The sequence below is a fragment of the Melopsittacus undulatus genome, chromosome 3, assembly GCF_012275295.1.
Source record: "Melopsittacus undulatus isolate bMelUnd1 chromosome 3, bMelUnd1.mat.Z, whole genome shotgun sequence".
In the NCBI taxonomy this organism is placed as follows: Eukaryota; Metazoa; Chordata; class Aves; order Psittaciformes; family Psittaculidae; genus Melopsittacus; species Melopsittacus undulatus.
The window spans coordinates 105,853,313-105,880,548 of NC_047529.1; the positions used below are offsets into that span (position 1 = coordinate 105,853,313).

General features: G+C 46.3%; 1 protein-coding gene across 1 annotated transcript; it reads right to left on the bottom strand.

The window, feature by feature from the left end:
- Window positions 1-2,942: 2,942 nt before the first annotated feature.
- DUSP10 (dual specificity phosphatase 10) lies at window positions 2,943-27,236 on the bottom strand. The gene is made up of 4 exons (XM_034061210.1): window positions 27,122-27,236; window positions 24,920-25,759; window positions 7,334-7,711; window positions 2,943-4,238 (listed from the first exon to the last, which is right to left on the bottom strand). The coding sequence occupies exons 2-4, from the start codon at window positions 25,713-25,715 to the stop codon at window positions 3,973-3,975; spliced, it is 1,440 nt and encodes a 479-aa protein (XP_033917101.1). The 5' UTR covers window positions 25,716-25,759; window positions 27,122-27,236; the 3' UTR covers window positions 2,943-3,972.

A 27,236-nucleotide genomic window follows, 5' to 3' on the forward strand; every position in this document is an offset into this window, starting at 1 on the left:
CCCACACCCCCTGTGGCTCCTATCTCAGCCTCACTGGCTCCTGTGTGTGCTTTTGAACACATCTCCCTACAACAAGTCGGTGGCGGATCCTGTGACCATAAGGTAACAACACACTTCCTACACGATTACTTCATCTTGAAACACTCCTGGCCTGTATCTGTCAAGCGGGTAGAGAAGGGACCTTTGATTCCTGCTTCCCTGAAGGATGTTGGCACATTTGTGAAAGGCAAAGTCATTGGAAACCTCAGAAAATCAACTGACTTGACAAAAAGGGGATTTGGTTCAATCCCTGGTGTGACCCAGAAGAATAAAGCATATGTGACACTGAGCACAGAAAGTTAAACAATCTCTTGATCTGAAAGTCCAAGCTTAAAATTGAGCTAGCCTGCAAGATCAATGAATTGACCAGTTTTAGCTTTAACAGAGATGTACAGCGAGCATTAACACTCACACTGACAGTTCACCATTTGGTTGAGGACCCAGTTTGTAAAGAGAAGGAAATTCCCAGCCAGAAGCAATACTTGCTCCAAACACCCTGATACACTTTGCAAGCTGCATCTTGGGGACCTGCTCACAAGACCCAGGTCTTGATGGAAATGGTCTCAGAAACAAGCACTCAGGGTCTGTCCCAAGCTCCCAAAGGGAACAAGTGGAAAACAAGTTATGAGGTAATCCAGTCTGCAGGACTGTACCTATTGCAGCACACCTCATACAGTGCTGACACTGAGCAGGGAAAAGCAGGTCCTGTCCATGCTGACACTCATGTGTGCACATCAAGGGCTATGGAATGATCTTCCCAGTCTGGGCTTTGATTTAACAGTGCCTCATCTTGGAGAGGCTGGGAATGCACTGCAGCCAGCAGTAAGTGCAAGGGATCAGTGACCAAGCCTCAATTCTGATCTTGAAGTCAGAAATAACCTTTCTGAAGGTTTCTGTGGCAAAGCAACACTGATGTCTGCTTAAGTCCCTTCACAACTGTGGCACCCACCCTTTCAGCCTTGCTTCCTCCTGGGAATGAGGGCAAATCTGTTTTTCTGCAGCCCAGCTTCAGTCCCTCCAAGAGAATAGGTCTGCACAAAGGAGGGTTTCATCCAGCCCCCCTCTGCTACAGACAAACCCACAGCAAACTCCACTCACTCGCACCCTCACATTGTCCTGCTCCATCATCTCCAAGTTCATGACGCTGGAGAACAAAACCAGGCACTACTTCTCACCATGACAAGCACAAAAGCTGTCAGGGTTTCTGCAGCAGGGAGGAAGGCTTCCAAACTCCCTGTCTATGCATGCAGCACCAGTGCTGCTCAGCCCTACCAAGGCAAATGCATCAGATCCTCCTCTATTGGTAACTTACTCAAGGCTGCGAGGGTTTTACTTTGGCTTAAATGAGAACCAAACACAAGAACTTACATGGCTGTGAACTTGATCCTGATCCAAGGCAGTATGTGGTGGCTGAGGCTGAACCAGAGGACGCTCCAAGTCACATTGGTGTGGCAGTTCCTTACTCCTGCTCAATGATGTTCACATGAGGCCATTTAGCACAGAACAAGAAAAGAGTAATAATAGGAAAAACTGATTTTGAATTAAGTCCTCCTTTGTGCTTAGGAATAACCTGCTTTCCTGGTAGAGCTTACGGCCATGAACACAGGCTGCAAGGACCAACTTTTCATCCATCCCTGCTGCAATTACTTTTACTTCTCTGTCAAGAAACAAAGAGGTTTTCTAACCTCCTCAAACAATCTGCACAGTTCATGGAGAGCAGCTGAAAGAAGTTGGGTCCTAATGAAAGTAAAGGGGAAAAGAGAAGGAGACCATCCTTCCTCCTGGAGCACCAAGGCTCCTAACACAGCAACTTCCCTGTCCAGCCACTCAGCCCCAGGAGCTGTCAAAGCCCAAGAGGTTTTGCCACCGGGCACCATGTTGCCAAGTGCATCTCAACAAAAGGACCAACACTGATAGTATTAAAAAGCAATTAAAAATCAATTCCAGTAGAAAAATAATTTAATAAAGGGATAAGTTTCAAGAAAATATCTGTATAGTAACAACATTTTAAGTAAAATGTCCACAAAAATATACATGTCTAGTGTGATCATACATAAGTTTTCCAGCAAGTCCTGTTTTAAACTTGGTTCGCCCATCTAAGTTTCCATCTAGGAAAAACCTTCACTGCTACCAGATTTCCTGGGATATATCAGTTTGCACAAACAGAGTGATACGAGAAATGTTTTCTAAGTGACTTTAGGCTCACACAAATAAACTTTAGAGTTGGTAACAGTCCAGAAGAGATCAGGTTATACCACACCATGAAAATAAAGTAAATATAAGGAAAACAAAAGTCAGGTGCCTCAGGGACACCATCAGGCAGAAACATCAGCCCTACAGTATGCACCACACAACACTGACACAGCTGGAAAAGGAGGGGGGTAAAGGAAAGATGGGCAAGAGAAAGGGGAAAATCCCAGGAGAAGGAATCATGGAACTGCTAGAGGAAGGGGCTATAGAGAAGTCAGGGAGAAGCACACATGAGACCAACGGATTTCTAGAGACCAGACAGTGTTGTAACAGAAGATAAGCTAATTGCAGGAATATGAACAGGACTCGGTGGAGAAAGTTTATTTCTTATTTTTCCAAATGGCTACTGAGCTGTAGAAATAACACATCTGTCCCAAAGTCCCTCACCAATAGTGCTAATTCAGCTGAACAGCTCCAAAACTGATGCACTTCCAGGAGAGAAAAATTCGGTTACAGAAAATTAAGGATGCAGGAATACAGGATGAAAGAAAGAGAACACATTCCATCAGCAGAGGACAGGAACAAAACAGGGAAGAAGAGATGCCAGTTCTGTTACAGGGAGATGTATACTGCAACAAAAAAAATACAACAGAACAAAAGTCCATCCCATAGAAAGAAAATGGAAAACTGCTAAAGAAATAAAAAGACACACATTTTCCAAAAGATTTTTTGTTTTATAATCAAATTTTGGGTTGGGTTTTTTTTACATAGACAACTGAAACACACCAATATTTTGTGCGAAAAAAATAGTTTTAAATAAACTTTGCTCGTTCTTTGTACATTCTGATATACATATGTAACAAGGTTTATGGCACTGTAACCAGGATCAAAATCATATAAAGGAACGAAATAATTGCTCTCATTTATGCTTTCCGAACCAAGCCGCTGCCATTGCACTAGTAGACTTCAGAAATTATTAGTAGGCAGCCAACAGTATCTGGTTTGAACACTCAAAACAAACCCCAAATTATTATTGCACAAGAAGCCAGTGAAGGCATATGGCATAGAATGATCAAAGTCCCCTTACTGTTAAAACCTTACACCCCAAAATAGAAAAATAGAACTGGAACATGAAACACGCCAAATAAACTTCTCTTTGTCTTGTCTTTAGGTTGAGTCAGGAGTGTGAAAAGTGCCTTGCAGACTTTTGAAGCTGCTCCAATTTCCTTTGCATCGGTGAGCATTTTGCTAGGTTATCTTTAGCAAAGCCTTTGCAGAACGAAGGCCCTTCTGTTTCAGGGAGGGGTTTTATATCTGCTTTGTTTTGGCTGTTTGTGTTTCGTCTTCAACTTAGGTTTCTTCAGTCTATGAACCTGCACAGACTACTTAGCCATAAACTCTACAAGTAGCTGGAGAGGGGGGGAAATAAAAAGGAGGGGGAGATGGGGAAACCCAGTATTTCTTCTTCATCTTGTTTTGATTTTAAAAAGTACTCCTTTTTGCTCCAAAACCTCCCTGCTCTGCCAGCATCTGGGAAGGAAATCCCAACAGCATCCCAAACACGGCAAAGTTCTTGGATCTTTTAAAAAACCTTTCCTTACAAAAAAAAAGGTTTTTATTCACAAAAAAATTGCCACAAAACCCCCCTTTGAAAGCTAAAAAGAAAAACCCACCTCCCACCCATCACTGCCCCAAATCAGGTGAAGAATAGGTGAAGCCCCTTCCTTGAACGCATCCTCACCGTCACACCACGGTCTCTACACCAATCAGCTTTGGTGTGAGGATGCGCGGTGTGACACCGTTGTTTAGGTCTTCTTCAAACTCCAGTAACTGCCCCATAAAGTTAAGGTTTGGGGAAATAATTGGTCGTTTGCCTTTCACAAATTTATAGGCATCCGTCATGGTCATGCGTGTGTGCTTCATTAAGTACGCAATAACAATGGTGGCAGAGCGGGAGACACCGGCCTGGCAGTGGATGAGGAGACCTTTTCCACACTGATGAGCTTCCTCTGGAAATGAGAAACAGGAGAAAGTCAGATTTCTGCCAGCTTCTAAGTGAGGCAAAAGCTCAGCGCAATTAAGAGTAACTTAATGCGAAGTCCCTGTATTTATTTGATTACAAGCATAGCACTGTCCCCTTCCCCTCCAGTCCATCTTCCTTTGAGGCTTCAGAGTTACTGCACATGAAACACTGGGAAGTCCTCACGTTCCCTTTTATCTCTTTATTAGGCAAACTGCACATTGAAAGACACTGCTGAGCTGACAGGGAGCAAGAGCAGCTCGACATAGGTCAAAGCCTATGATGCATCAACTCAGGCTCAATCTCCACCTGTCACAATGCCACTGTGTTACTTGGACACTACCTTTCCAAAAACCAGGTATTTTCAGGTTCAATTCCTAATGATACCTGTGTCAAAGCCCTATTGTTCTTCGAGTCTTTTGCAAAGCTACTCTTGAAACAGCCTCAGTGGAGCACTCTACCGTGGTGTCTCTGCAAAAGCAGGAGCTGGCTACACACAGTCATGCTATTCACCATGATACATCACTTAGAGGGATGCAACCTGGGCAGCATTAGGGAGGACAGAGCCCCTGGAACCATGTGCTAATAGGACACAAGAAGGAGGAGAGTTACTACCACACCATCCTCATCTTCCACAGCTTGCTTCTAGTATCTCCCACAGGAGATAAAACTTTCAGGATGTGCCGCTTCAATCTATTTCTTTTGTTTTAGTCTGCAGGAGAAGCATGAATTTAGTTTGCAAGTTCTGGCATGAACCCAACCCCACCAAGAGTATGGCTCATCCTGAACCCCACATGCTCAACCTGTATTGTGAAAGCATAAATGAAGCCAACTTCCCTCTAGAGAGCTTTGCCAGTTACTATTTCAGAAAGCTGAAACTCTCTAACGCATTTTGACACACTTTCCCAAAGAGTTTTTGATGATTTCACTTCCTATGGCTTTAGTTTGAGCTAAACCTGGGCTTGGTTGTGGTTGTTTCAAGACATATTTAAAGAAACACAGGCCAAGGATGTGCAGTTTGAACATGTCCAAATCTTCTCAAATGCAATTTAAAGCTTACCCTGAGGAAGGGAGAGCTTTGACTACTTACTTCCCCAGCTGCCTCTGCTATGGAGGAAAACTCTCAATGGAGAAATATTTGTTTATTAAAAACACAGAGACAGACCCTCAAGCTGTAATTATTAAAATGGAAAGTAAAATGGGTTTTGAAACACTTTCCAAACCTTTACAGAGCAAGGCTGCTTTCTCTGCCCTTGGTAAGGTCAGAAGCCAAACACTATCTTCTAGCGGTTTCAAGAGCTCTAATCCTGCAGTTCACAGGACCCTGAAAGGACCTCAACAGAGCTTTAGAGTTTCCTTATGTAAACTTAGCCTATTGCATGTCCTCATCTTGTTGAATTTAAAGTTTTACTGGATTTCTTTACCCAGCTTTTCTTCCCCAAAGGATCAAAGTGAGGTTCCCTCTCCTCTGCTCTCAGAGAGGGCTTCTCTTCATCCAAAAAGGAGTGTTCCCCTTCCCATGCACATAGCTATCAGCAGTTTGGGGAGCTAACAGCACTACTGGTAGAGCCAGGGTTGTGTTCGGAACACTAGGAAGATTTGGTTTTATGCAGAAATCCTTTGGTCCTCTACACTGCAGAGGACAAGCCCAAGGGCTCCTGCTAGAAGCTCTCAGTGGTAAGACTTAAGCTTTAGTGCTCCACTCCATCCAAGCTGCAGTGTCAGCAGTGATTTGCCTTGCCACCTTCACTGAAGTAGCATGGGTACAGACTGTGTGCATCGGCACACAGTGAGCCCCTGCCAATCGAAACTCAGACAGAAATGTGGCAAGCTGTCTGCCTGAGACCAGAGAGCCCATGCCAAGGCATATGGCAGGGGCAGATGGGCTCAGAAGAATATACTGAGCTTGGACATCCTGCCCTGGGACCTAGTCCCACAGCTGGGGCACAATCCTTGCTGAGCCAAACAGCACAAACAGGCTTGAGTTTCAGGAGCACTGTACTCACATGCTGACCCAAGTGCCATAAACATAGAGCAAGGCAGAAAACAGCTCTGCACTCACTTCAGCATGGGGTCAGCTAAGGACCTGAGCTGTGATACAGCACAGAAGCACACTTCCTTAGTTTAGTCCTCCACCATTAAGCTTGAACTATTGGTAAAGAGATTAGTGAAGCCTCAACCCAAGGAAATAAAATTATTTATAAGTGCATATATATGCCCCCAGCTCACATATTTCAGAGAACCTCTCAGGACACACTTGTGCTGGGGAAGCACAAGTGGACATTGATAATAGTGCAAAAGCTGTGCCTACAAATACATAGAAAAGGACAAGGGAAGGTCCCCAAAAGCTTTCAGTATCATGAGCTGATGTCCTCACTGGCCAGCCTTGCTCAAAGAGGCCACCTGGCTTTAGCCCAGATGACCAACCAGAGATGAATAAACCCCTAAAGCTGTAAAGGGCTGTGCTGTGTGGATCGCAGGGAGGTTCAGAGCAATGTGGGTAATGCTGCTGGATCATCTCTTCAGCCACCTCCCCAGTTTGCTGTGGACTCATGAGTTCTATGGTGAACTCTCTCACATGGCCTAAAGGGTTTAGGGGTTTATTAATACAAGTTTTCATCACAATCCACTCACACACTCTAAAGTCATAAATCTAATGGCAGAACAAGTGAAGTGTGAAAGTTTGTCAGTTTTTTCATGTGATTAAGTTAGGAAAGACTCAGCCATCATTAAGAACAGTTACTATGAAAAATTGGCTGGAAGCCACTGTTGGAACTAGGAATGCAAAGGAATCAAGAAAAGGGGATGACAAGTGTGTCAGTTTTCTGGTGTTTCCTGAATTTGGCAGCCTGAAGGCAGGCATCACTATCGATGATGCACCTCCAGACTACTTAACTGGATATGCCAGAGATGAGAAGAAGGAGAAACACCAGGTGCTGCTCAGCATTTCTGACAGCCTAAACAAAAGCAAATCTGGCCTCACAGAGCCTTCAGGGTAGTCAGCAAAGCACAAAATTCACTCTAGATCCTTACAACAGCTAAAAACAGAAATCACAAAGAGTATTTCTAGTGAAGGGTAATTACCAATGAACTCGAAAGCCTCTTCAAAATACTGCCTGAGATTCTGCTTGTTGCTGTCAGTGGCCGGGAGCCGCTTGTAGTTGAACATGCCTTTCTCATAGTGGTACAGGGGCAGGTGGGTGGTCACATTGATTACGTAGCCGATGTTCATCCTCTGCATCTTCTCCAAGTCCTGAGCATCATGCTCGTTTCCGAGGAAGAGGAAGGGCAGGATGGGGGTGAGCTCAGCGTTCTCGATGTCTGGCGTGGTAGGGATGGACTGAGGTAGCGTGGGGGGCACGGCGGATGCACCAATCCCGCCTCCCCCCTCTGGGCACTCTTGGAGCTGGAGGGAGTTGTCGCAGAGGTTTTCGTGGTTCTGCCTGAAACCGCTGAGTCCTCCTGGGGAGAGAGACCAAGCAAATATGTTGGTTACACAGCCGAGGTCAGCGGCACTTTGGGGACACCATTCTTCAGAGCAAAGGATCAGAACTGGTGCTATTGTCCCTACCACCACTGTCATGGCTGCCAGCAATAAGGGTGCCATGAATCAATGGCACACATTGTTCTCCCTGCCGTGAGGCTGATGATGCCAAGGAAGAGGCAAACACACCTTTGTGCAACATCAGACAGGACCCGAGGGAACGTTTTAAGCTGACAGAGGGGAGATTTAGGTTAGGCAGAGGTTGAGATTTAGGTTAAGGACTCTTCATCAGGGACTGTAGTGACAGGACAAGGGGTGACGGGTTTAGAATGAAACAGGGGAAGTTCAGGTGAGATATAAGGAGGAAGTTCTTTACTGTGAGGGTGGTGAGGCACTGGAATGGGTTGGCCAAAGAAGTGGTGAATGCTCCATCCCTGGCAGTGTTAAAGGCCAGGTTGGACAGAGCCTTGGGTGATATGGTTTAGTGTGAGGTGTCCCTGCCCATGGCAGGGGGTTGGAATTGGATGATCTCAAGGTCCTTTCCAACTCAAACCATTCTATGACTCTACGATCAGTGTGCTGAGGCTGTCTCACCTACAAGCCTGTGGGAGAGGCAAGGGGACAGGACAAAAGGCATTTTTCCAAGAAGGAAATAAGCAAAACCACAAGCAAACAGGCTAGCATCACACCAAAGCAGCACAATGAGCCAGCTGGGACAGGCTTTTAGCTTTCCCTGTCCATATCAGACCTGCCTGCCAAGAGCAACCCTGCAGGGCATCCCCAAAGGGGGTTGGAACTAGATGATCTTAAGGTCCTTTACAACCCAAAACCATTCTGTGATTCTATGATAGGTGGGCACAGCTCACACTGGCATCGCTCCAGGGAACAGCACATAAGCATTTGTTCAGGAGAACAAAAGAAAACCTCTCCTCCTAACCCAACAGCACTTGAGGTGCTCACTTCACATGTGGTAAACAGTTCTCCTTTTTCTGCTCTGCTTGCCTGAAAATATCTAGCGAGAGTTATTTTTAGGACATTAATATGGATTGGGAAATGGATCTGAGCAGGAAGGGAGAAGTCGCTTTACTCTTTTGGCTTGTGCTTCCCTGGCTCTATTGCACATCTTGCAGTATTTCACCCGCTTTCCTTTTGCCAGCTCGGTAGAGCTGGGACACCAGGACCAGACCTTCTTTCTACACCTCATTCTGCGATTACATCAGGCTCCCCACCTGCCCGGTTCCCATAGCGATCGCACAGAGCACACAATGACATCAGCTGGCATGACATCAGCTCTTTGAGCACAAACAATACAAGAAGAACTACTCTGTGTAAGGCCTTTTTGGTAGGAGGAGAGTTCCTGGGAGCCGCTGATGTAATGCTAACAGGTGGCTCCTCCAGCAAAAAAAGGCGGAAAGAGGAGAAATGCAGTGATAAACCCAGCTCCCCCTTCCTCCTCGCCCACAAAAGTGCACGTTTCTGCTGTACCAGGATACTTGGAGTCCTGCACTGCATTGGGACAGGCCAAGTGTTCAGACTGAACTGCACTTTGTTAAACGTAAGCCAAAAAAACACAACCCAGGAGGGGGGAGAGTTATGCTGAAGTTACTGGAAAGAGCTACACTAGCCAAAATAAATGTGAATGTCACCATCCCAATGTTATTTTAAAGTAAATAAATAAAGAAAGGGTTATTTGTCTTTGCCAAATCACTGTGAAAGAGCCTGGAAAAGGAATATTTTAGAACAGAGCAAGAGTTGCTGTCTCAAGGTCTCTGACTGAGACACAGTAAAGGCTTTGATGTCTATGTTTTGAGTGCTGCATCTCATTGTGTCCACACACCTGCCCATGAGGTGGGCATCTCGGTGCTCTGTGCAGTACTCAGTGGGCACCAGGCACCCAGGCTAAGTTACAACCGAGCCCCTCTAACACTGCTGTTCTTCACATGCTGTTTGAGACTCACTTTCCCAGAAATCCTCGAATTGCCCACAAAATGCAGAGTACTTCCCCACCTCAAAAGCGTGCTTCGCTTCAGCTGTTCCTGCTGTTTATAAGACACAGAGCAAACACATCTGCTTTAAAGATCTGCACTCACAAAGTTGTTGTTACAACACTGGAGCAGGACAGTGAGAAGAGCAAGGATAAGAATCTGAGCTCCACTACCAACTGCACCAACCATCTTTGATGGGGTCTGAAAAGTCTTCTTAGTCCACTCAAGGAAACAAACAAGTCTATGGTCCTCAAGCTGAAGTTATCTGAAGTCTCATCCAAACCAACAGCCCCAGCACAGAGCCTGGGCTGAAGGCTAAACCTAACCCATATTCCCATCCTTCTGCATGTGCAAGCAATCCATTCAGCTTAAATACTGTGCTTTAAACTACAACCAGAGCACGACAGGATTCCCAAGAAAACCCATGGAAAAGAAGTTGCTTTAGTGAAACCAGAGACAATACTCACTTTCCACCTCTTCAGTAGCCTTCTAGCAGTAAGTGGCCACAGGCAGAGGTAGGATCCCACTGGTTCATCACTCAGGTGTGGGCATACTTGTGGTGTAGCAGACACCATCCTGTTTCGCCAGCTGCCTTGTAAGATACAACAGAGCTAGGGAGTCCAGAGTAAGCTCTTTCCTCACCACCTATGTCCTCCCTTCAGGGCCTCTGCCTGCCCTGTTGGCCAGAAGACACCATTACTCCTGCTACCACCATTTCCTCAGTGCGAGCTTTGGTCCAGTATATGAGAATAGGGAGGAGAGAACAAGAGACCGTTGCATCTTGCAGAGTCAGTTCAAGCAGTATTTAAAGTACCATAACCAACCAGCTCTCAGCATGTCCCTGGAACAACACATTACTGGGGACATGATTGCTAATCTGAGCCAGCTCAGACACATGAGAAAGGGAGGACTGGACAAGAATACTGGTACCCAGTGAGAGGATGCAGCAAGATACAGTCACAGGGAAGCTGAACTCTAAAGCCAACCGTAGGATCTTAGCTTGGACCTGAACTGCCATACACATTGTGCAGGTCCCAAACCAGGATTCAGACATCTCATGAGTGCCATTCCCTTAATCCACTCTCGCCGTGCTCACCATACACAACCTTTGCTCCTAGCTGTAAATACAATGTACAGGGTAATCAAGTGCATCTGTATTCGCTTGTCAAGCGCCTCTTATTTCAGCATTTAAAAGTCTTCATGTAGTAGAGGAGAGGAGGTGGGAGGGAAGAGGCTGTACCTGGAGAGGAGGCCAACACATAACTACTGCAAGTGTGGTCTAAGAGTCAATTCACTGAACTCAACAAGGACCAAAACATACCACTGCTATTGACAGCAAGTCCAGATCACAAGGAAGCTCAATACAGACACTGAGTTGCTGGAGTGGGTCCAGAGAAGGGCAACAAAGCTGGTGAAGGGCATGGAGCACAAGTGTGATGAGGAACGGCTGAGGAACATGGGGACCCTTAGTGACACAGTTTAGTGGTGGACCTGACAGTACTGGGGCAGAGGTTGGGCTTGATGATGTTAAAAGTCTTTTCCAAACCAGATGATTTTACGATGCAGAGACTCCACTCTGTTGTGACAGAAGCTATTTCATGGTTGAAGTTGCTCAAGCCTTCCCAAACCAGGGACATGAAAGAAGCATTACAGGGGTCTGTAAGAGGGAGTGTAGAGAAGCACAACCTGGCAAAAGCCTCCAACTTACACAGAAGTAAGCTACGCTTTAAAAAGCGGTTTTTCAGCTGCTATTTGCATCTGCAAGTTTTGAGGTCTTGGACAATCCAAAGTCTACAGAATGACACACTTTAAAACATACCAAACAGCTTTAATAATCAAAGAACAGCAAAAAGGCTGATGGCCAGGACAGTCTGACACAGCCCACACATGGATGCAGGTTAACATCAAGTGCTTTTGTGCACACTCTGCGGCAAAATAGCTGCTGTGCAGGCTTTCAAGTGGAGGCTGAACCTACTCAAATCCTAATGAAGATGGACACACAAAGATGCCCAGCACTCTGGGGAACTCAAGGTATTTATTCCATAAGGAAATGACTCAATGAAGAAGGACACTTCATGTGGCAGATGGCTTTGCCTATGTAGCAAAACACAACAGAAGACAGAGAGCTCTTGCTTGTCACTGATGTGAAACAGATATTTTTGCAGTTATCACTGCATGACATCTTCTAGCATCCTGCCCTGCCAAAACAGTGACAGCAGACTTTCGGTTGTCCAAGACCTTGAAACTTGTAGGAAGTTTCAAGTCAGCACTGCACATGCTCTGGCTATTCACACTTGTTTGTTCAAGCTCTTTGCAGCCATCTGCCCATAAATATCTCTCTTAATGCTCATCAAAATCCCCTGCTGAACAGCACCCGGGCAGCAGCTGGGCACAGATCTCCCAGCTCCAAAGCCACGCAGGAGCCCAGGGCTCACATCAGCGCTACAAGGCCAGGTGAGCAGATGAACAGGAGCCAAAGCAGCTCTGAACAAATAGAACAAGACAAGCAGCATGGTGCTTGCACAAAAACCATGCCGAACATAGTGTCTGTCATCTGCCATCAGAAAGAGGGCAAACAGGATGCAGAACTGACACAAAAAGTATGGCAGGAACTAGGTAACCAGCTTTTACAAGGACCATGACCTTGCAATAGAAACAGTCATCTTTGAAGAAAGCAAGAAGAACAAAGCTTACCTACACAGGTATTATACAAGTGTGTTTTTTTTGTTGTGATTTTTTCCTTGTTTTTAATAGAATATTGAGAATTACAGTACAAGGAGTACAGTACCACCTGCCTCTCCTCTGTATCTTCTTTTGCACCTCTTTCAGCCATCACTGCTGCTCTGTGGTGGTGTGACTACAAGCAACCAAGATTTGGATTTACAGTATGTTTCGGCAGACCTGCAATATGTTTCCTACCTGGAAACAGGCTCTAACCCCACAATACAAGGAGTAAATGACCTTGGTCCCCTCTGTGAGAGTGCTCTAGTGAGTCAGTTACCATGCAATACCCTCACCATAAAGCAATACCTTTGCATTACCTCATTGGCACGGCCACACTTTGTTCTGAGTGTGGCAGGTACTGGGTGTTCCCACTACAATTGCAAATAGGAACATATTTTTAATGCATGACAGGCTGCAGATGTGGGATCCACATTGAGACAGAACACGCGGTCCCGGGAGACAAATAGACCTTTTATACCGCTTTCAAAGCTGTCCAGGCGGATTTCTGGATCCACTCATCCTCGATTACAATACCACAAAGCCAGCTGGAAAAAAATAAAACCAACACACACACATGCACATGTGCAGCAAGAGCAGAAATAGCAGGATGCTGTGAAGCATCAGCAGAAGAGATGTTTGGTCTGTAACTTCCCCTCCTCTTGCACTGCTGGGATCTCACAGGGGGAGCAGCAGAGAATTCAGGACACTGGGGTTCTGGCCACCAAAAGCTTCACTCAGGAAAAGCCAAGGGTTAAAAGACCCACTCAGCATGAACCCTGTCAGTACCAACAGCAAACTGAGCCCCTAGGGCTGTGTTTGAGTGTTTAAGGTCGGCATGTTACAGTGAGCATTTGGGGCGCAGGACAGAGTTATCAGACAATTGGTGCATATCTGTTTAAGATGACGCTTTGAATTTGTGCAAGTACAGCCTGTTCCTTTAAACCTGTGACCTCATTTATTTACATTACTGCAGAAAACCACTGCCAGAAGCAACAGCTGATGACAGTCTCATGTATTTTTCCACTAAGACAATTAAACTGCTCCTGTGTTATTAATGAACAGATGACTTTGTGTCAAGTTGATTCAAAGTGCAGGATGCCTTGAGATTAAGCAAACGTGACTCCAGCATGTAAAAATAGAGGCTAGGTACTGCCCACATGCTTTACCCACCAAGGTGCTGTGCCTTCCCTTAGCCTGACAGGACAGTCCAGGGCCTGCAGGCACTCTCCTGCTGTGCCATTATCAGTGCCCAGAGGTCCTGCTGCAGGGTGGCACACTGGTGCTGAGCCACCACTGCTTTAATGCCAGCATTTGGGCTGCTCCTGTACTATGGGCGAGGGAAAGTAGAACCAAGAGAGATGCACTTACCTCTGAGCACCGTGTTTGCTTATCTTTTTTTTTCCTTACCATCACATATTCCTCCCCTTTGGCTCAGGCTACAGTCTCCACCAGCTTCAGCAGGTAGGCAGCATTGCTTTCCTTGTGCTGACCTTCACGCAGCAGGTTTACAGAGGGTGAGGCTGGCTGAGCTCATCTGGGGGCAATGACTTGTCCCCAGGTCACACATCTGTGGTAGGAGCACTTTCCCATGCAAGGTGAAGCAGTGAGCTCCAGCACAGAGATGCTCCAAGGGACACGGCTCCCTTCTGATATGGGCAGGCTTGAAGCACCACCACTTGCTTTCCTTCCACCAAGGGAAAAGGAGCTGTACAGGCTGAAGCAGCATTCACCCAATATACACCAAATCCACTCCCAGGATATGGGGCATCCACCCAGACCACCTCTTCATACCACTGACCAGCACAGCCATGTCTGCAGAAGCTTATGGCTCTGCACACCAAACATTGTATCTCAGCCAAAACCAAACCAAAGACTACCTTATCTCCAACAACACCAGATAACATGGAAAGAGTACAAGCAGAAGAAAGGCAGCTAATATTCCCTCTTGAACAGGGGTAGGACTCATGGGTACTAGGCAGGGACGGCATGGAGGCAGTGGGGCTGTACCCAGAGAGCACAGGAGAGAAGACCACCTTTCAGTGAAGCCCCTTCCCACTGCTGGCACCATCTTAGGATGGCTCACAGTGCACACTGGGCATCATCCTGTGCTCATCCTGAGGTACTGAAAGAAGAGATGCTCAAATTCCCTGGACAACTCAAGACAGCTTCTTTCCTTGTTCAAGGAGGGCTTTGCTTCCCACACCTCTTCTAAAGCAATGGGGCTTATCCAAGCAGCCTGCTGTAGGAGTGTTCCTGCTCTCCAAGGAAGATGTCCTTCTCACCACAGCTGCTGCTGAGCAGCACTCAGGGCTTGCCCACACTGCCATAGGAAGCTCTGCATGGTTGAAAATATTGTATTTGGCCCATACAATGGGAAGCTGAGCTGAGAAGGGCAACTTCCTTCTGTCAATAGAGGTGGGGACCTGCAACACTCACCCAGGTGACATCAGGAGTTGCTCCTTTGATTTCAAGGAAATTGTGGTTTGGTGGTTCTTGTTTGCTCGGATTTAGAATACTGGAAGGAGACTTATGAGGTTAAGCCCACAGCAGAAGGAAGCCCATCCTCTGCAGCACAAGGAGACCACAGTAACACCAGGACTGCTTTACATGTTACCATTCCTGCTGCTAAAGAAAGGATGCAGAGGGAGGAAGGAACAAAAAAACTCCATCCATCTACAACATAAACCTCCATGTTTTCTTCAACAACCCACGTTACCCCCATTTCCAACAATCAAAGGCAGAACTGAAAGTTTTTCTACTTCTGTTGCTGCTAGCAAGTAAAACAGGTCTGACTTCCTGGTTCTGTGAACGTATTCCTCACCTGTCTGCAGGAGGTTTAAAAGACCCCGCACAAGGTTTCCTTCCCTGTTGCCCACACAGCATTCAGCATCAGCCTTGCCACAAAAGATTAAGCTTTAAACAAACACAAAGAAGTAAAAGTAAACACAGCTCACAAAGAACAGCTTCTACCTCGACACACTCAATCTAATCTAGGCTCTCTCTCTAATCAAGCTGCCAACGGCACTTCAAAACCAGGCAAAACCCTGCATTCTACAGAACGTGCAAGGTCAGGTTTTTTTCCACGTGGGAACTGTCCCGAGAGCTTGGTTTGTACACAGATTTTGGCCTATGGGAGTTACAAGCACATCCTTGACACAACTGCTTTGAGGTCCCTGCAGAAGTCAAGAGTGTGATGCCTGATAAAAGGGAAATCCTCAGCACTGAGGCACATGTCCATGCATTTGCATGCTATTTCTAATGCCATCTCACTAGTGCTCACACCCCTTGTCACAGAACATACTCTCCCATTGACCTTTACAGGCCCTTCCCCTGCCAGCCTGTGCCAGAGATGCTGGCTCTACATCAGCTCCCAGCCCTTCACTCTTCTTCCTCAGAGGACCACTACATCATCCAAATTAGCTCCAATTAGAAACAAATAATAATTACTTTTTTCCAAACCTGCTACTAAGGAACATTTCCTGAGACTTATTTCTACTTTTGTGCCTTAAACTTAAGTTTTTCCTCAGATCCCAAGTTTTGGACCCATACAAATCACACACGTTCCTTCCCCAGATTACTCCCCAGTTTTCCCAAGAGGTGCCACCACCTTCTGGACTAGTCACCAGCCTGTCCAGAAGCTGCTGTGAATATTTCTGGACCACATCTGTGAGTTTAAGAGAGCGGTTCTAGCCTGTAACTGGAAATTCCCCTATGCTGATTCTGCCTATTTGAAAGGAAAGGAAAAATAACACCAAAAATATATTCACAGGAAAATAAAGCACACGTCAGCATCCTTCAGAGTGCTGCATTATCACTGGGGAGCAAGTCAGGAAGGTCAAAGGAGAAGGCTCGCTCTCAATTTTGGTACCAGGATTAAGCTATACAAGAATGTAATTAGGAACACAACAACAAACCCCACATCCCAAACATATTACAGCGACAATTCTGCAGCCACAGACAAGGACTGGACTTGCCTTCCCTGGAGGGCAAGCTTTTATAGCAGAAACTCAAAATTAGACACGTTACAACTTCTCATAGCAAAAGTATGCATTCCCATGGGATGTAGGCTAACATGAAGTCCAATTAAATAATCACTGAAATGTCAGTATAAACCCTGAAGGAATACATACTTCTACTGTGAAATGCTCCCACTGGAAATCATATTAACAAAAAGGTCATCAAGAAATGCTACAGCTATGTACAAAGGAGCGGGGGGAGGAGAGAAACTATTTTAATGCTATAAAGATACCACAGATGGTCTTACATTGACAGAGCTACAGGTCTGCTTTCTGACAGAGGCAGAGCAGACCAGATCTGCCCAAGACACCAGCCTGGTTTTGTTTTTAAATCTATTCCCAGTTCTCTCTCTGCCCATCACCATGTGCATCCCTCAAGCAGCTGGAGACAGCCAATACCCAGTGCTTTGGCTCAGCACGTCCAAGGAGGAAGGATGATCCCAGTAGCATGTCAGACATGTGTAATCCTGGATGTGTAGGAGTGGACATTTCTGTTTAATTCACATGTTTTAGAGAACACTGACATTTTTATGGCTCAGCCACCCATTTATTCACTTTACCCTTTTAAGGGCAACCTCTTCAGGACACATTACCATTGCTTCTGACAACAAAGAGCAGGCTGCTTTGCTTCTCCTGAGGATGAGCACAAGCTATTTCCCAGTCTGAACTGCCGCCCCTCCACAGGAGAAACACCAGCAACATTTGCATTAATATGAAAGGAAAACAGGGTGCTGATATACCACACCAGTGTCTGGGAGTGCCAACCATTCCTGATGGATCTATGCTTTTTAAAATGAAAAGTTCCTATCTTCTGGCTAGAAATAATAACAATATCTGGCTCTGATTTGACCCTTTCCAGCAAGGTATTTCAGACTACATGAAGAAAACCCAAAGAAAATGAAGGGCACTGTCTTCACATAGCAGCAAATCACTGGAACTAGCATGGTGCCAGCCAACCCCACTCTGACAGACCTCAGGGCCAACCCTGCCAGAACTTAAACCCCAATGGTCAGAGAGGCAAGACCCTAAAAATCCCACAGGGCAAGAGAAAGTTGACTCGTTTGCACCAACATACTCCAGAGTGAAGTGAATCCAGAGCTACATAACAAAGTAATCTGTTCAGCCAGATTAAAAGCAGCCCAGGTCTCCTTGCCTCCACAGGCAAATTAATACTAAGTTTCCCAGGAAGCATAAACACCGTGTTATCCTTCAAAAGCAATGCCATGCTACCTTGCAGTACTAACACAAACACTTATGAACCTAAGATTAACATCGATCACATTAAATGGTTTTGTACTTAAAATATGACAGCAAATTCTAAGTGGCAGCAAAAAGTTTGTTTTTAGTTTCCACCCCCATTATTTTAGCAAAGACCAAGCAGAATTCAAGCCCATCACCAACACAGTACATGTTAACTGCTCTAACAACAGCTTTTCCTTTAAAACATTATTGGTCAACTGCTGACACAAGGCTTAATATCACACTTTGGCATAATAAACTGAAGACGACCAATTCAACTGCTGTGACAGAAGCTTGCAAGTTACCTTCTACTTTCCAAATCTCTTTAAGCCATTGTCAAAAACTATATATGTATGATAATTTATGTGTGTACAAGAAGAAACATTTGTTCTTTTTATCACCTTTAGCTAGAAGCAGTTCTGTGTTGCAGTGAGTCAAGTGGGAATTAACCCAGGCATGCTGTACACTTTCTAAAGCTAGATCATAGTAAGAGTTGCAGCCAACATGTTCCCATCACTTTATTATTATTCTCTGAATTTGTTTCCCAATTTCCTTCTTCAAATCCATTATCTTGGAAGCACAGTGATGCACATGTACAAAGCAGCATAGAATCATAGTATGGGTTGGAAGGGACCTTCATGACAACAGGGACTAAGTGGTACCAACACCTACAGGGTCAGGTCTCTTTGCTCACACTTCCCCCTGGGATATGCTTTATGGGGCACCTCTAAAAACAACTTCCAGGAGACCATAAACATGTGCCCCTTCTAGACCTTGGTCTCTTCCCTGGCAGTAGAGCTTTCCTTGACGACAGAGATAACCTGCTCACCCAAGAAGAGAAAGATATGAAAATAAACCTTAAAAGAACAAAAAACACCTAGAGGCAAAAATCAGAGCCTGCAGTTTATCACTGAAGCAAAAAGGGAAAAGAAAGGAGTGCTCCCAAGTCTGTCTTCCACTTTCTGCAACAGGCAGTTGTGTTGCTCCCAGGGAACATGGTGATGGTGGATGAACCTGGGTCAACCACACTTCACACTGAGGGCAACAAGAGAGATAAGCTCAGTGTAACAAACAGTGCAAAGGACAGAAAAAGAAAACCCAGATGGATTAAAATAACTTACCCATGGCCTCACAGCAAGTCTGCTGTGTGTGCTGTCACAGAGCAGGAAAATAACCACTGTATAGCCTTGGCCAGAGCTCTCCTAGCCCCAGGACTGCCCTGCTATCTAGGCACAGTTATCGCTCTAGTCATATTACCCCCTTTCTCTGCCACATGGGAGACATGCTTACTTCTCCCATCTCCCCCTCTTCTCCTTTAAGACCTAAAATGCTGCTGTACACTTCCAGACCCACCTTCTGGAGGGACACATGCTCCTGGGGAACCAACTCTCAGAGCAGAGGAAGACACATCAAAACCAACTTCCAGTGGGCAGAGATGCTTCTGGACAGGAGGATGCCTTAATCACAGATAGTAACTGAAGCTAAGAACTTCCTCTAGCAAAAAGTCACAAGGCAGTAGGGGAAAAACAACTGCAATACACCAGCTTACTTGGTGATAACAAGAACATCAACAAGAGTTTAAGTTTTACAGTACAGAGGTGTTTAAAAAGCACTGGAGACAGGTTCAGATGAGCACTTGGAAACAAAGTTCCAGCCCAACAACTGCTCACGACAATTCAGCCTTGTGATTGCTGTAGCCAGTGCTCTCCCAGGCCCACCAGATTTCCCAACAAGGCTAAGGACCACACATAATCTTATCTCACATGCAAAGGGACGATGCATTAGCTCATCTTCATGGATTCCCATAGTCTGTTCCTTTAAACAGTGTGACTTCCATCGCCCTGCAAGCCTGTACTGAATATTGGAGACATACTTCCCTCCTGGTTAGCTGCTAAACCTGGAAAACAGACATGTTAAAACTGTGTACATGCTGCTCCTATTTATGGCATTTCTTCACTTCAGAGTTGCTTAAATAAATAAAACCCTAATTATAATGTGGCTTTTCACACAGTAAACAGTCATAGCCAGAGACAAGTGGCTGATTCCCACTTTAAATGCATCGTAAAGCCAAGGCAATCGCACTACAAACTTTCATGCTCCTAAGCACAGTAAGAACATCGGCTGCTGCTTTGGAAGGCAAACAACCCACATGTATGTCTAGACAAAAAGGTCCATCTGGATTAGCTAACACCCAGCTTCCACTCAAACCTCAAATACAGCTTCCTCTACTACCCTGAGCCTCCCAAAAAGGCTGAGCTCACCTGAAGACACACCAGCAAGCAACTCTATAAAGATTTCACTAGTACAGTGTCTCCCCTCCAGCAGGCATGCACGTGAGCCATCCAGCTAATTAAAATCCCAACATCTACCTACCAGAAAATTGCAGGGAATGTCCCTCCTGTTTAAACAGAACTGGGGCCAGATTTTTCTTTACAAGCCTCAGAGAGATTTGCCTAATGTAACAGTTTGCTTCTTGACTCTTTGTTTGATTGCCAAGGGTATGAGAAGCTGAAGAGCTTAAAAAAACCCACAACCAAACACCAAAACAAGCCTCCTTCCGGTTCCTTTTTTTCCAAGGCAGTGTCATTGCCCTCTTCCCCTCAAGGACAGTTAAAATGTGACAGGCAGCACTCTGCAAGCCAGCACTCCCAACTCTCAGATGCTATCATCTGGGAGGAAATGCTACATTTTCCATTCTATTACTATTGAATAGGCAAAGTTCAGAGGTACACTCCTCTGCAGAAGCATCCCTTCAAAATATAGAAAAGCCTGCGGACTACAACCACAGTATTGCTCCAGTTTATATGCAAAAGGTGCAGACATACGCAGCTGATTTTCAAGTGTTACAACCAATGCAATTATTTATTCCAATGAAGAAAGATACTTTTTTAAGCTCTAGCAACCAGAGCCTGAAAAGTGAAGGTGAAATCTCAGCCTTAATAGAGCCAGCAGAAGTTTTTTTCCCCAGTGACTGATGGGGCCAGATTTCCTCTGCAGAGCTGGGGGAACACACTTTAGCTTGAAGCACATTGGACGCTTCACACGCATTACTTAACACTTAAAAATACACACTTCCCTATTAGAACCATGACCTAATAATTATTCAGTGGAGATCTCTGGTGGAAATAAGCACCAGGCACGTGTTTTGTTGGTCAGCTGGATTTGTTGACCGTTGCGTCAAGTTCTAGTCTCCAATACACTTGTGCACTGTCATCCAGTTAGGGCTTAAAGTAACACCAGCACCGTTAAGTTATATAATTACAATAATAATTAATGATTGTCTTTGCAACAGATTATAACCAGGTCAGGTACTTCAGAGGGGAGTATTTTGCATGAACATGGGACAACATAAGCCAGGTACTTATTCCTTTTACAGCAGTCTCAATCTCTTTATAGTTGTTCCAACTTGTGATATGCGACTTTGGTGTGGTAAGAGATCTGAAGCTATTCTTAGACCGTGGCAGAAAGCATGAAGTGGTTTGCTGGCAGGCCTTATACTCTCTGCTGTAATGAGAGCAAGTCACTTCATTTATTTCCCTGTTAGATGAGCTATGAGAAGACTGAAAGCCAGAGCATAAATAAGCTCCTGAGACCCGGAACAAGAACAGAGAAGCAACCAGTTGTTATCACCATCAGCCGGTTGCTCCCTACCCCCCTGCAGCAGTCTAGCCATTGGTTTAAAGCACATGGCAGGGGGGAAATGGATTATTTGCCTAATTGCAATTTGCACCTCTGCTTTTGAATTTGCTGTTTCCCTGCAGTCAAACATAGAAGCCTTAAAAAACTAACCACAAGACTTCAGCAGGTTCACAAGGCTCCTGCTGATGGGGCTTGGAGGCAGAGGAGGAAGGGCAGGATGAAGACAATACCACTAGACACCAGCCAGGGAAACAAAGGCAAATCCTCTTGTGCTAAAAGCTGTTGAAATGCATGGGCACAAATGCTTCAGTTTTTCATTTTTGTTTCATTTGCAGATTCTATTTAACTGGGAAAACAGAGATGCACAACTCCAAACCTACGCATTTCATTCTAGGAAAAATACTACTTTTCATCTGAATGCAAATGAATCCCACTTCCTACTTTTAAATCCAGTGGCAAACTCAAGTACACAAACCCCCGAGGCTCCACCTCACTTTTGGTACCAGCTGGGGTGCTCAGGGAAGGCAGAGACGCCCCACCATTGGGTTTGCAGGAAGGAAACAGACACAACCCCTCCAAGGAGAGCCAGGGCTGCATTGCCATGCTCTGCCTCCCCAAATTCAGCAACAGCTTTGCTATTGGCCTCAGGCAGAAGGGATGCTGGGCTCACATCACTGGGTTTTTTTTCTCCTCTCCTTCCCTAAAAACAAAAAAGCACCCACAAAAAGGGAGGCCTTAAAGTTTCATGCAATACCATGGTCTTGTATGAAGGTGTGTGGGTATGGGGGAAAACTTTACTTCTTCCTATTTTGTATACAAACAGACTGAGGAGCAGCAGCTTCAGCCTTGACAGCTTAGCCTGCTGCAGCCCATTTAGCAGCACTGTGAAATAGATGTTTGTTTCTTTGTGTATTTAAATAGGGGGTTTATGCTTGCCTCAAGTGCTATTGGCTGTGAACAAAGAAATGAGCAAATCTTTGCTTCTAAGGAGCTTAAATCAGAATTATGGAAATGTTTTATTTATGACAAAAAGCACTCCATGATAAAGGAAACAGCAGAGACACACAGGATAGGAAGGGAGGAACACAGGTCTTAAAACACCCCCATACCACGGCATGCATAAAACTCCAACGCTCTCTTTTCACAGTGCTAGGTTATATACTGGTCTACTACCTTCAAAATAAATCAGGCCACCTCTTTTTAACTTGAGCCTAATAAGGTGCCCCATACATACATTTATCTATAGATCACAGCCTGGCCTTTGGAAGCAGCGCAGGGTTTCTCTGCTGCTTAAAAAGACACAGGCACCCAAACCCAAAATGCACATGGGGCCACATCGCTCCCCTCAGCATGCTGTAACTCAACCCCTGGCTTTGTCGATCGGATTCACCCCAAACGGCAACGGGGCTGACAGGCAGCACCAAACATGGAGAAGGTGGCACCGGATCAGGGGGACATAAACTTGGACAGGCAGGCTAGCAACCAGTGTTTGCAAACACAACACAGGGGGGATCAGATGGGCTGGCAATAAATTAGGACCAGATTGCAGCGAGTGAGAGAAAGCACTGGAAATAACAGACAGAGGCAAAGAGGGCTCCCCTGCTTTATTTCAGAGCCTGAACCCAGGCGTGTGCTGAAGCATGATAGAAAAAACCCTATCTGACAAGTGAACCAAACAATGAGCACTTCCAGCGCTGCTCCTCTGCTTGGAAACTTCACCACAGCCTTCCCAAGTGCTGCTCTGTACTGCACTCAACTCCATCCAAACCAAGAGTGAGCCCTACTCCAAAAGATGGGAGGAGGGTTAAGGCAATAGGGATGCTATTCACTTCATGCTTCCAGGGGTGAAGCCTTCTCTGGCCCAACCAAGAACTACATCCAAAAAGCAAAGGATTTGGTTGTATTCTCATCCGAATCTGTCAGCAGAACAGTTTGGGGAAGGGATTCCTGCTAAGCAGGTCTTTGAGGCAGATCCTAACATTTCTCAGGGTTGAAAACCAAAAATGGCCCAAGCAATCCCGCAAGGACTCAGTTAAACCCAGCGCTGGGTGGTGGGAGAAGGGGCTTCCCACAGCCTGCCTACAGGCCCAAGAGCTCAGTGTTGCCCAACTACAGCTCTGCAGCTCCATCTCAACCAGGACCTTACTTTAGGAAATAACTGACAGTTTGAGGTCTACACAAGTTCCAGTGTTTTCAGAGAAACACAGAGGAAAAAACACCTTCAGAAACTCACTTTTCTATGGATAGGAAAGTTCACAGACTACAACCATACACCTGGTGGCAAAGGCTGTACAACAGAATGATCACCACCAGAAATGCAGGACTTCAGCGGTAACCTTACTCTGCAAAGCACCTCCTCTCCCTCTTTTATGGATGAAGGGCACCACCATGACCTGAAAGACTCAATAAGAGCATACTGGGAACCTGTAACAAGTGTCAAAGCAAGCCCAGAATGAAAATATACTTACTGGGAGCAAAAAATTACTCAGTGCAATTTTAAGGTTCCACAAGATACACACACAGAGGAGTACCTCACAGGACCCTTAATACCTATAAAGCTATGAGAAATAGGGATAAACTATCAGCCTGATCCATTCTCCTGTCACACTGTGCAGGCTGGAACAGAAAAACTGAGTGAATTAAATACAGTAAGAGCTAATAAAAAAAAAATCAGAGAATCACAGATTGGTTTGGGTTGGAAGGGACCTTAACCTTCCATAGCTTCCCAGTGCCACAGCCAGTCTCTGCCAACCATGCATGCCTCTGAATGGCATAAACACCCAGGGGAAAGGAGATTCAATCTAGAGGGCAGCATTGTTATAAATAGGAGCTCCAGAATAAAGTGAAGAAAGGGAAGTGCCTTTGGATGCTGCCTTAATGGGCTTGTTTCCCCCAAGGCATTAAGGGGTAGACCAAACACCCCATTAAAACAGGAGCCTTTAGAGGAAAACCATATACGCACATGTACGTGCAAACACAACACTTTCAGATCACTTTTTAGATTAATTATCTCTCTCTGTCCATTATTCTGACCCCATACCACCAAAACAAGGCTTGAGTATTCCCCAAGTTTTGCTGAATGGTCCATGATGCAATGCCTCAGACCAAGTGGTCTCCTGACTCCTTCCTCCTCCCTTCTACTACTCCCTACACTGTCCATCTCCAGCACCTATGAGTCCAGTTTTATATGGACTAAAATAAGGTTGCTAAGTAAAGGTCAGACTGACAAGCTAGAAGAGAAATATACCCTTCTGGACCTCTGCCCCTTGGGTTATAAATACTCGGAGCAAACACGGGGGGGAAATTCTTTGTCTGCACAGACAGACACCAGGAAGCACATTTCCTCCTCCTTCCAGTTCCCACCCCCTCTGCTACTCAAGGACAACAGAGAAAAGCAAGCATCTCCCTGCTACTGGCTCCATGATTTATCCATGGAAAGCATTTGCTTTGCCACTGGTGGCTCGAGGTATGCAGGCCTTTCTAGAGGTAAACACAAGCTTTCAAAGCTCAACCAGCAGCAAGGCTGACACCAGAGGACAAGCACTGCGAAGGGAACCACTACAAGCAGGCAGAGGAAGATTACCTTTTAGGACTAGGGGTTCCTTGCCTTCTCGCTTGAGTGACTCCAGCACTATGTGGAGTGGCTGGGAAGGCATTACTCTGCTTGGCTCATTGGTATTCTCATCATAGACTATGATTTCTTTGGAAAAGATCCTCTTGAAGGAGTCCTTGCCTTCCCGGCAGGAGATCAAGTCCAAGACTGTGATCTTGCCCTGCTGAAGCCTTCTCCGGCTGATCTTGTCAGAACAGTTAATATGGACAGCCCCTTGAATGTGGCTCTTGTTATACTCCATGAACGGCCTGCAGTCAATGATGACAGGCCCTTGGCTCTGTTGGTGGCTCTTGCTGCATTTGGTCATCTTCTTTGCCAGGTCGTTGGGGTAAATGATTTTGATGCTAGCGAGTTGCTTGGTGGAGCCCGAGACCGGGCTCCCCACGCTGCCCAGCGGGCTCAAGCTGCCGGCGTTCTCATTGCTGTTGACCATTTGGTTGGCAGGGCAGGCAGTGGAGGCTCCGGCGCTGCTGGTGCTCGCTTGAGTTTGGGCCTGAGCGTCCTTGTCGTACGTTGCCACAGTGCAGCAGCTGGCACTGCTGCATCCACAACTCAGGGAGCGTGCAGAGCCGTTGGATGAGGGCATATACGTGAGATTAGCAGTCTTTAGGGACACGACAGCTGTGCCGAGCAGACTGGAGTGGCTCTCACTGGCAGAAGAGGCAGATTCAAGATAGCTAGAGTCTAAACAAAGGTTGAGATCCTGAGGTCTCACTGGCCTCGAAAGTGCCACTACTACCCTGTCGTCTAAAGGAGATGGAGGCATGAGGAGGCTGAGCACTAGCAAGTTAAGAAGAACTCAATATCACCCTGCAAAAGAGAAAAGGGAGGGGGAATGGGAAGAAGAAAAAGGTGATGAAAACAGATCATGAAATCACATAAGCCCTGAGATACAGCAACTTACTTTACCAACACCCCTCATCCGCAGGTAACAACAGACCAACCCCTCTGACAGTTACCAGCTCACAGCAGTTGCTAAAACCCCTTTTCCAATCCTACAGCAAATACTTGAACTATCTTCATGCATGCACATGGCATGCAAAATACACACTCCTAAGCCTGGGCTGTGCAGCTACACCCAGGAGGAGGCATTTGTCTACATGCAGATGGTGCTGAGCTATTCTGAAACCCCAGGCTGCAAGCAAGGCATGCAACTGATAATGACAGAGAGGCACGTTCCCTTGTTCCCCTGCTTACTGCAAGGGAAGCAATCACAGGGCTGACTACAACTGGGAGAAACGCACAGGAGCGGAATGTGTCAGTGGTGATATGCAACTTTTCCACCAAACTGGAATAAAATTAGCTGGTGAATAAGTTGTCTGAGTTGGTTACAAACTTGAAAACATAGAGCTAAACAACAACAACAAAAAAAAAAAACAAAACCCAGCAGAAAATGGGAAATTTATGTTCTGGAATTTTTTTATAGAAAGTAAAGCTCCATCTCCCTATTAGAGGTTAATTGAGCCCCAATTAAATCCCCAGCTCCAGGAAGGCTGTTCTCCATCAGTCCCAGAGAAACTCGTTCTCTCTTCCCCAGCACATCTCACAGCTTCTAGAAAGAGGGGTCCCCTGCGCCCCAGCAAGGTCACAGCCTGCCCAACCTTTAATAAGAGGCAGCACACGAGATTAAAACCCCCTTTTCCACTCGGGCAGGAAGCAGGACAAGAGCCACACAACCCAAGAAAGCCCAGGCACTGTCTCCCCTTCCCCGGCAACTTTTGGAGCAGCGGCGGCTCCCGCTGGAAAACACATCCCAGCACCAACTTCCCGAACTCCGCCAAATCCCCAGCAGCAGGCAGACACTGGTCCGCTCCCCATCCAGCTGATAACGCGGCATGGAGATATCCCATCCCGTTCAGTAACACCCCACAGCGGGGCGGCCCCGAAGCAACCGCCGCTCAAGGAGCGGCGAGAGATGCCGCGACCGGCGGGCTGCGGAGCTTCGAGGGGCCGAGCAGGGAGGTTTCCCATCCCGCTTTCCCCTCGCCCTTCCCGCTGCCTACAAAACAGATGAACACACTCCCGGAGCGCCTCTGCAACTAACACAGCTGAACAACCGAGGCACACATCCCGGCTCCGCTACCGGACACGACGGGCAGCACACGGTGAAACCCAAGTTTGACGCCGGGGCCGCCGGTCCCCGCCGCTCCGCTCAGCCCCTGCCGCACTCACCGGCGGGGCGCGCTGGGGCCCGGTCCGTCGCGGCTGTGGCTGTGGTGGCTGCCGCCGGTGCTGCGCCTGCCGCCCGCCGCCCCGCACCACCCGCACCATCCTCCCTACTTTCTCT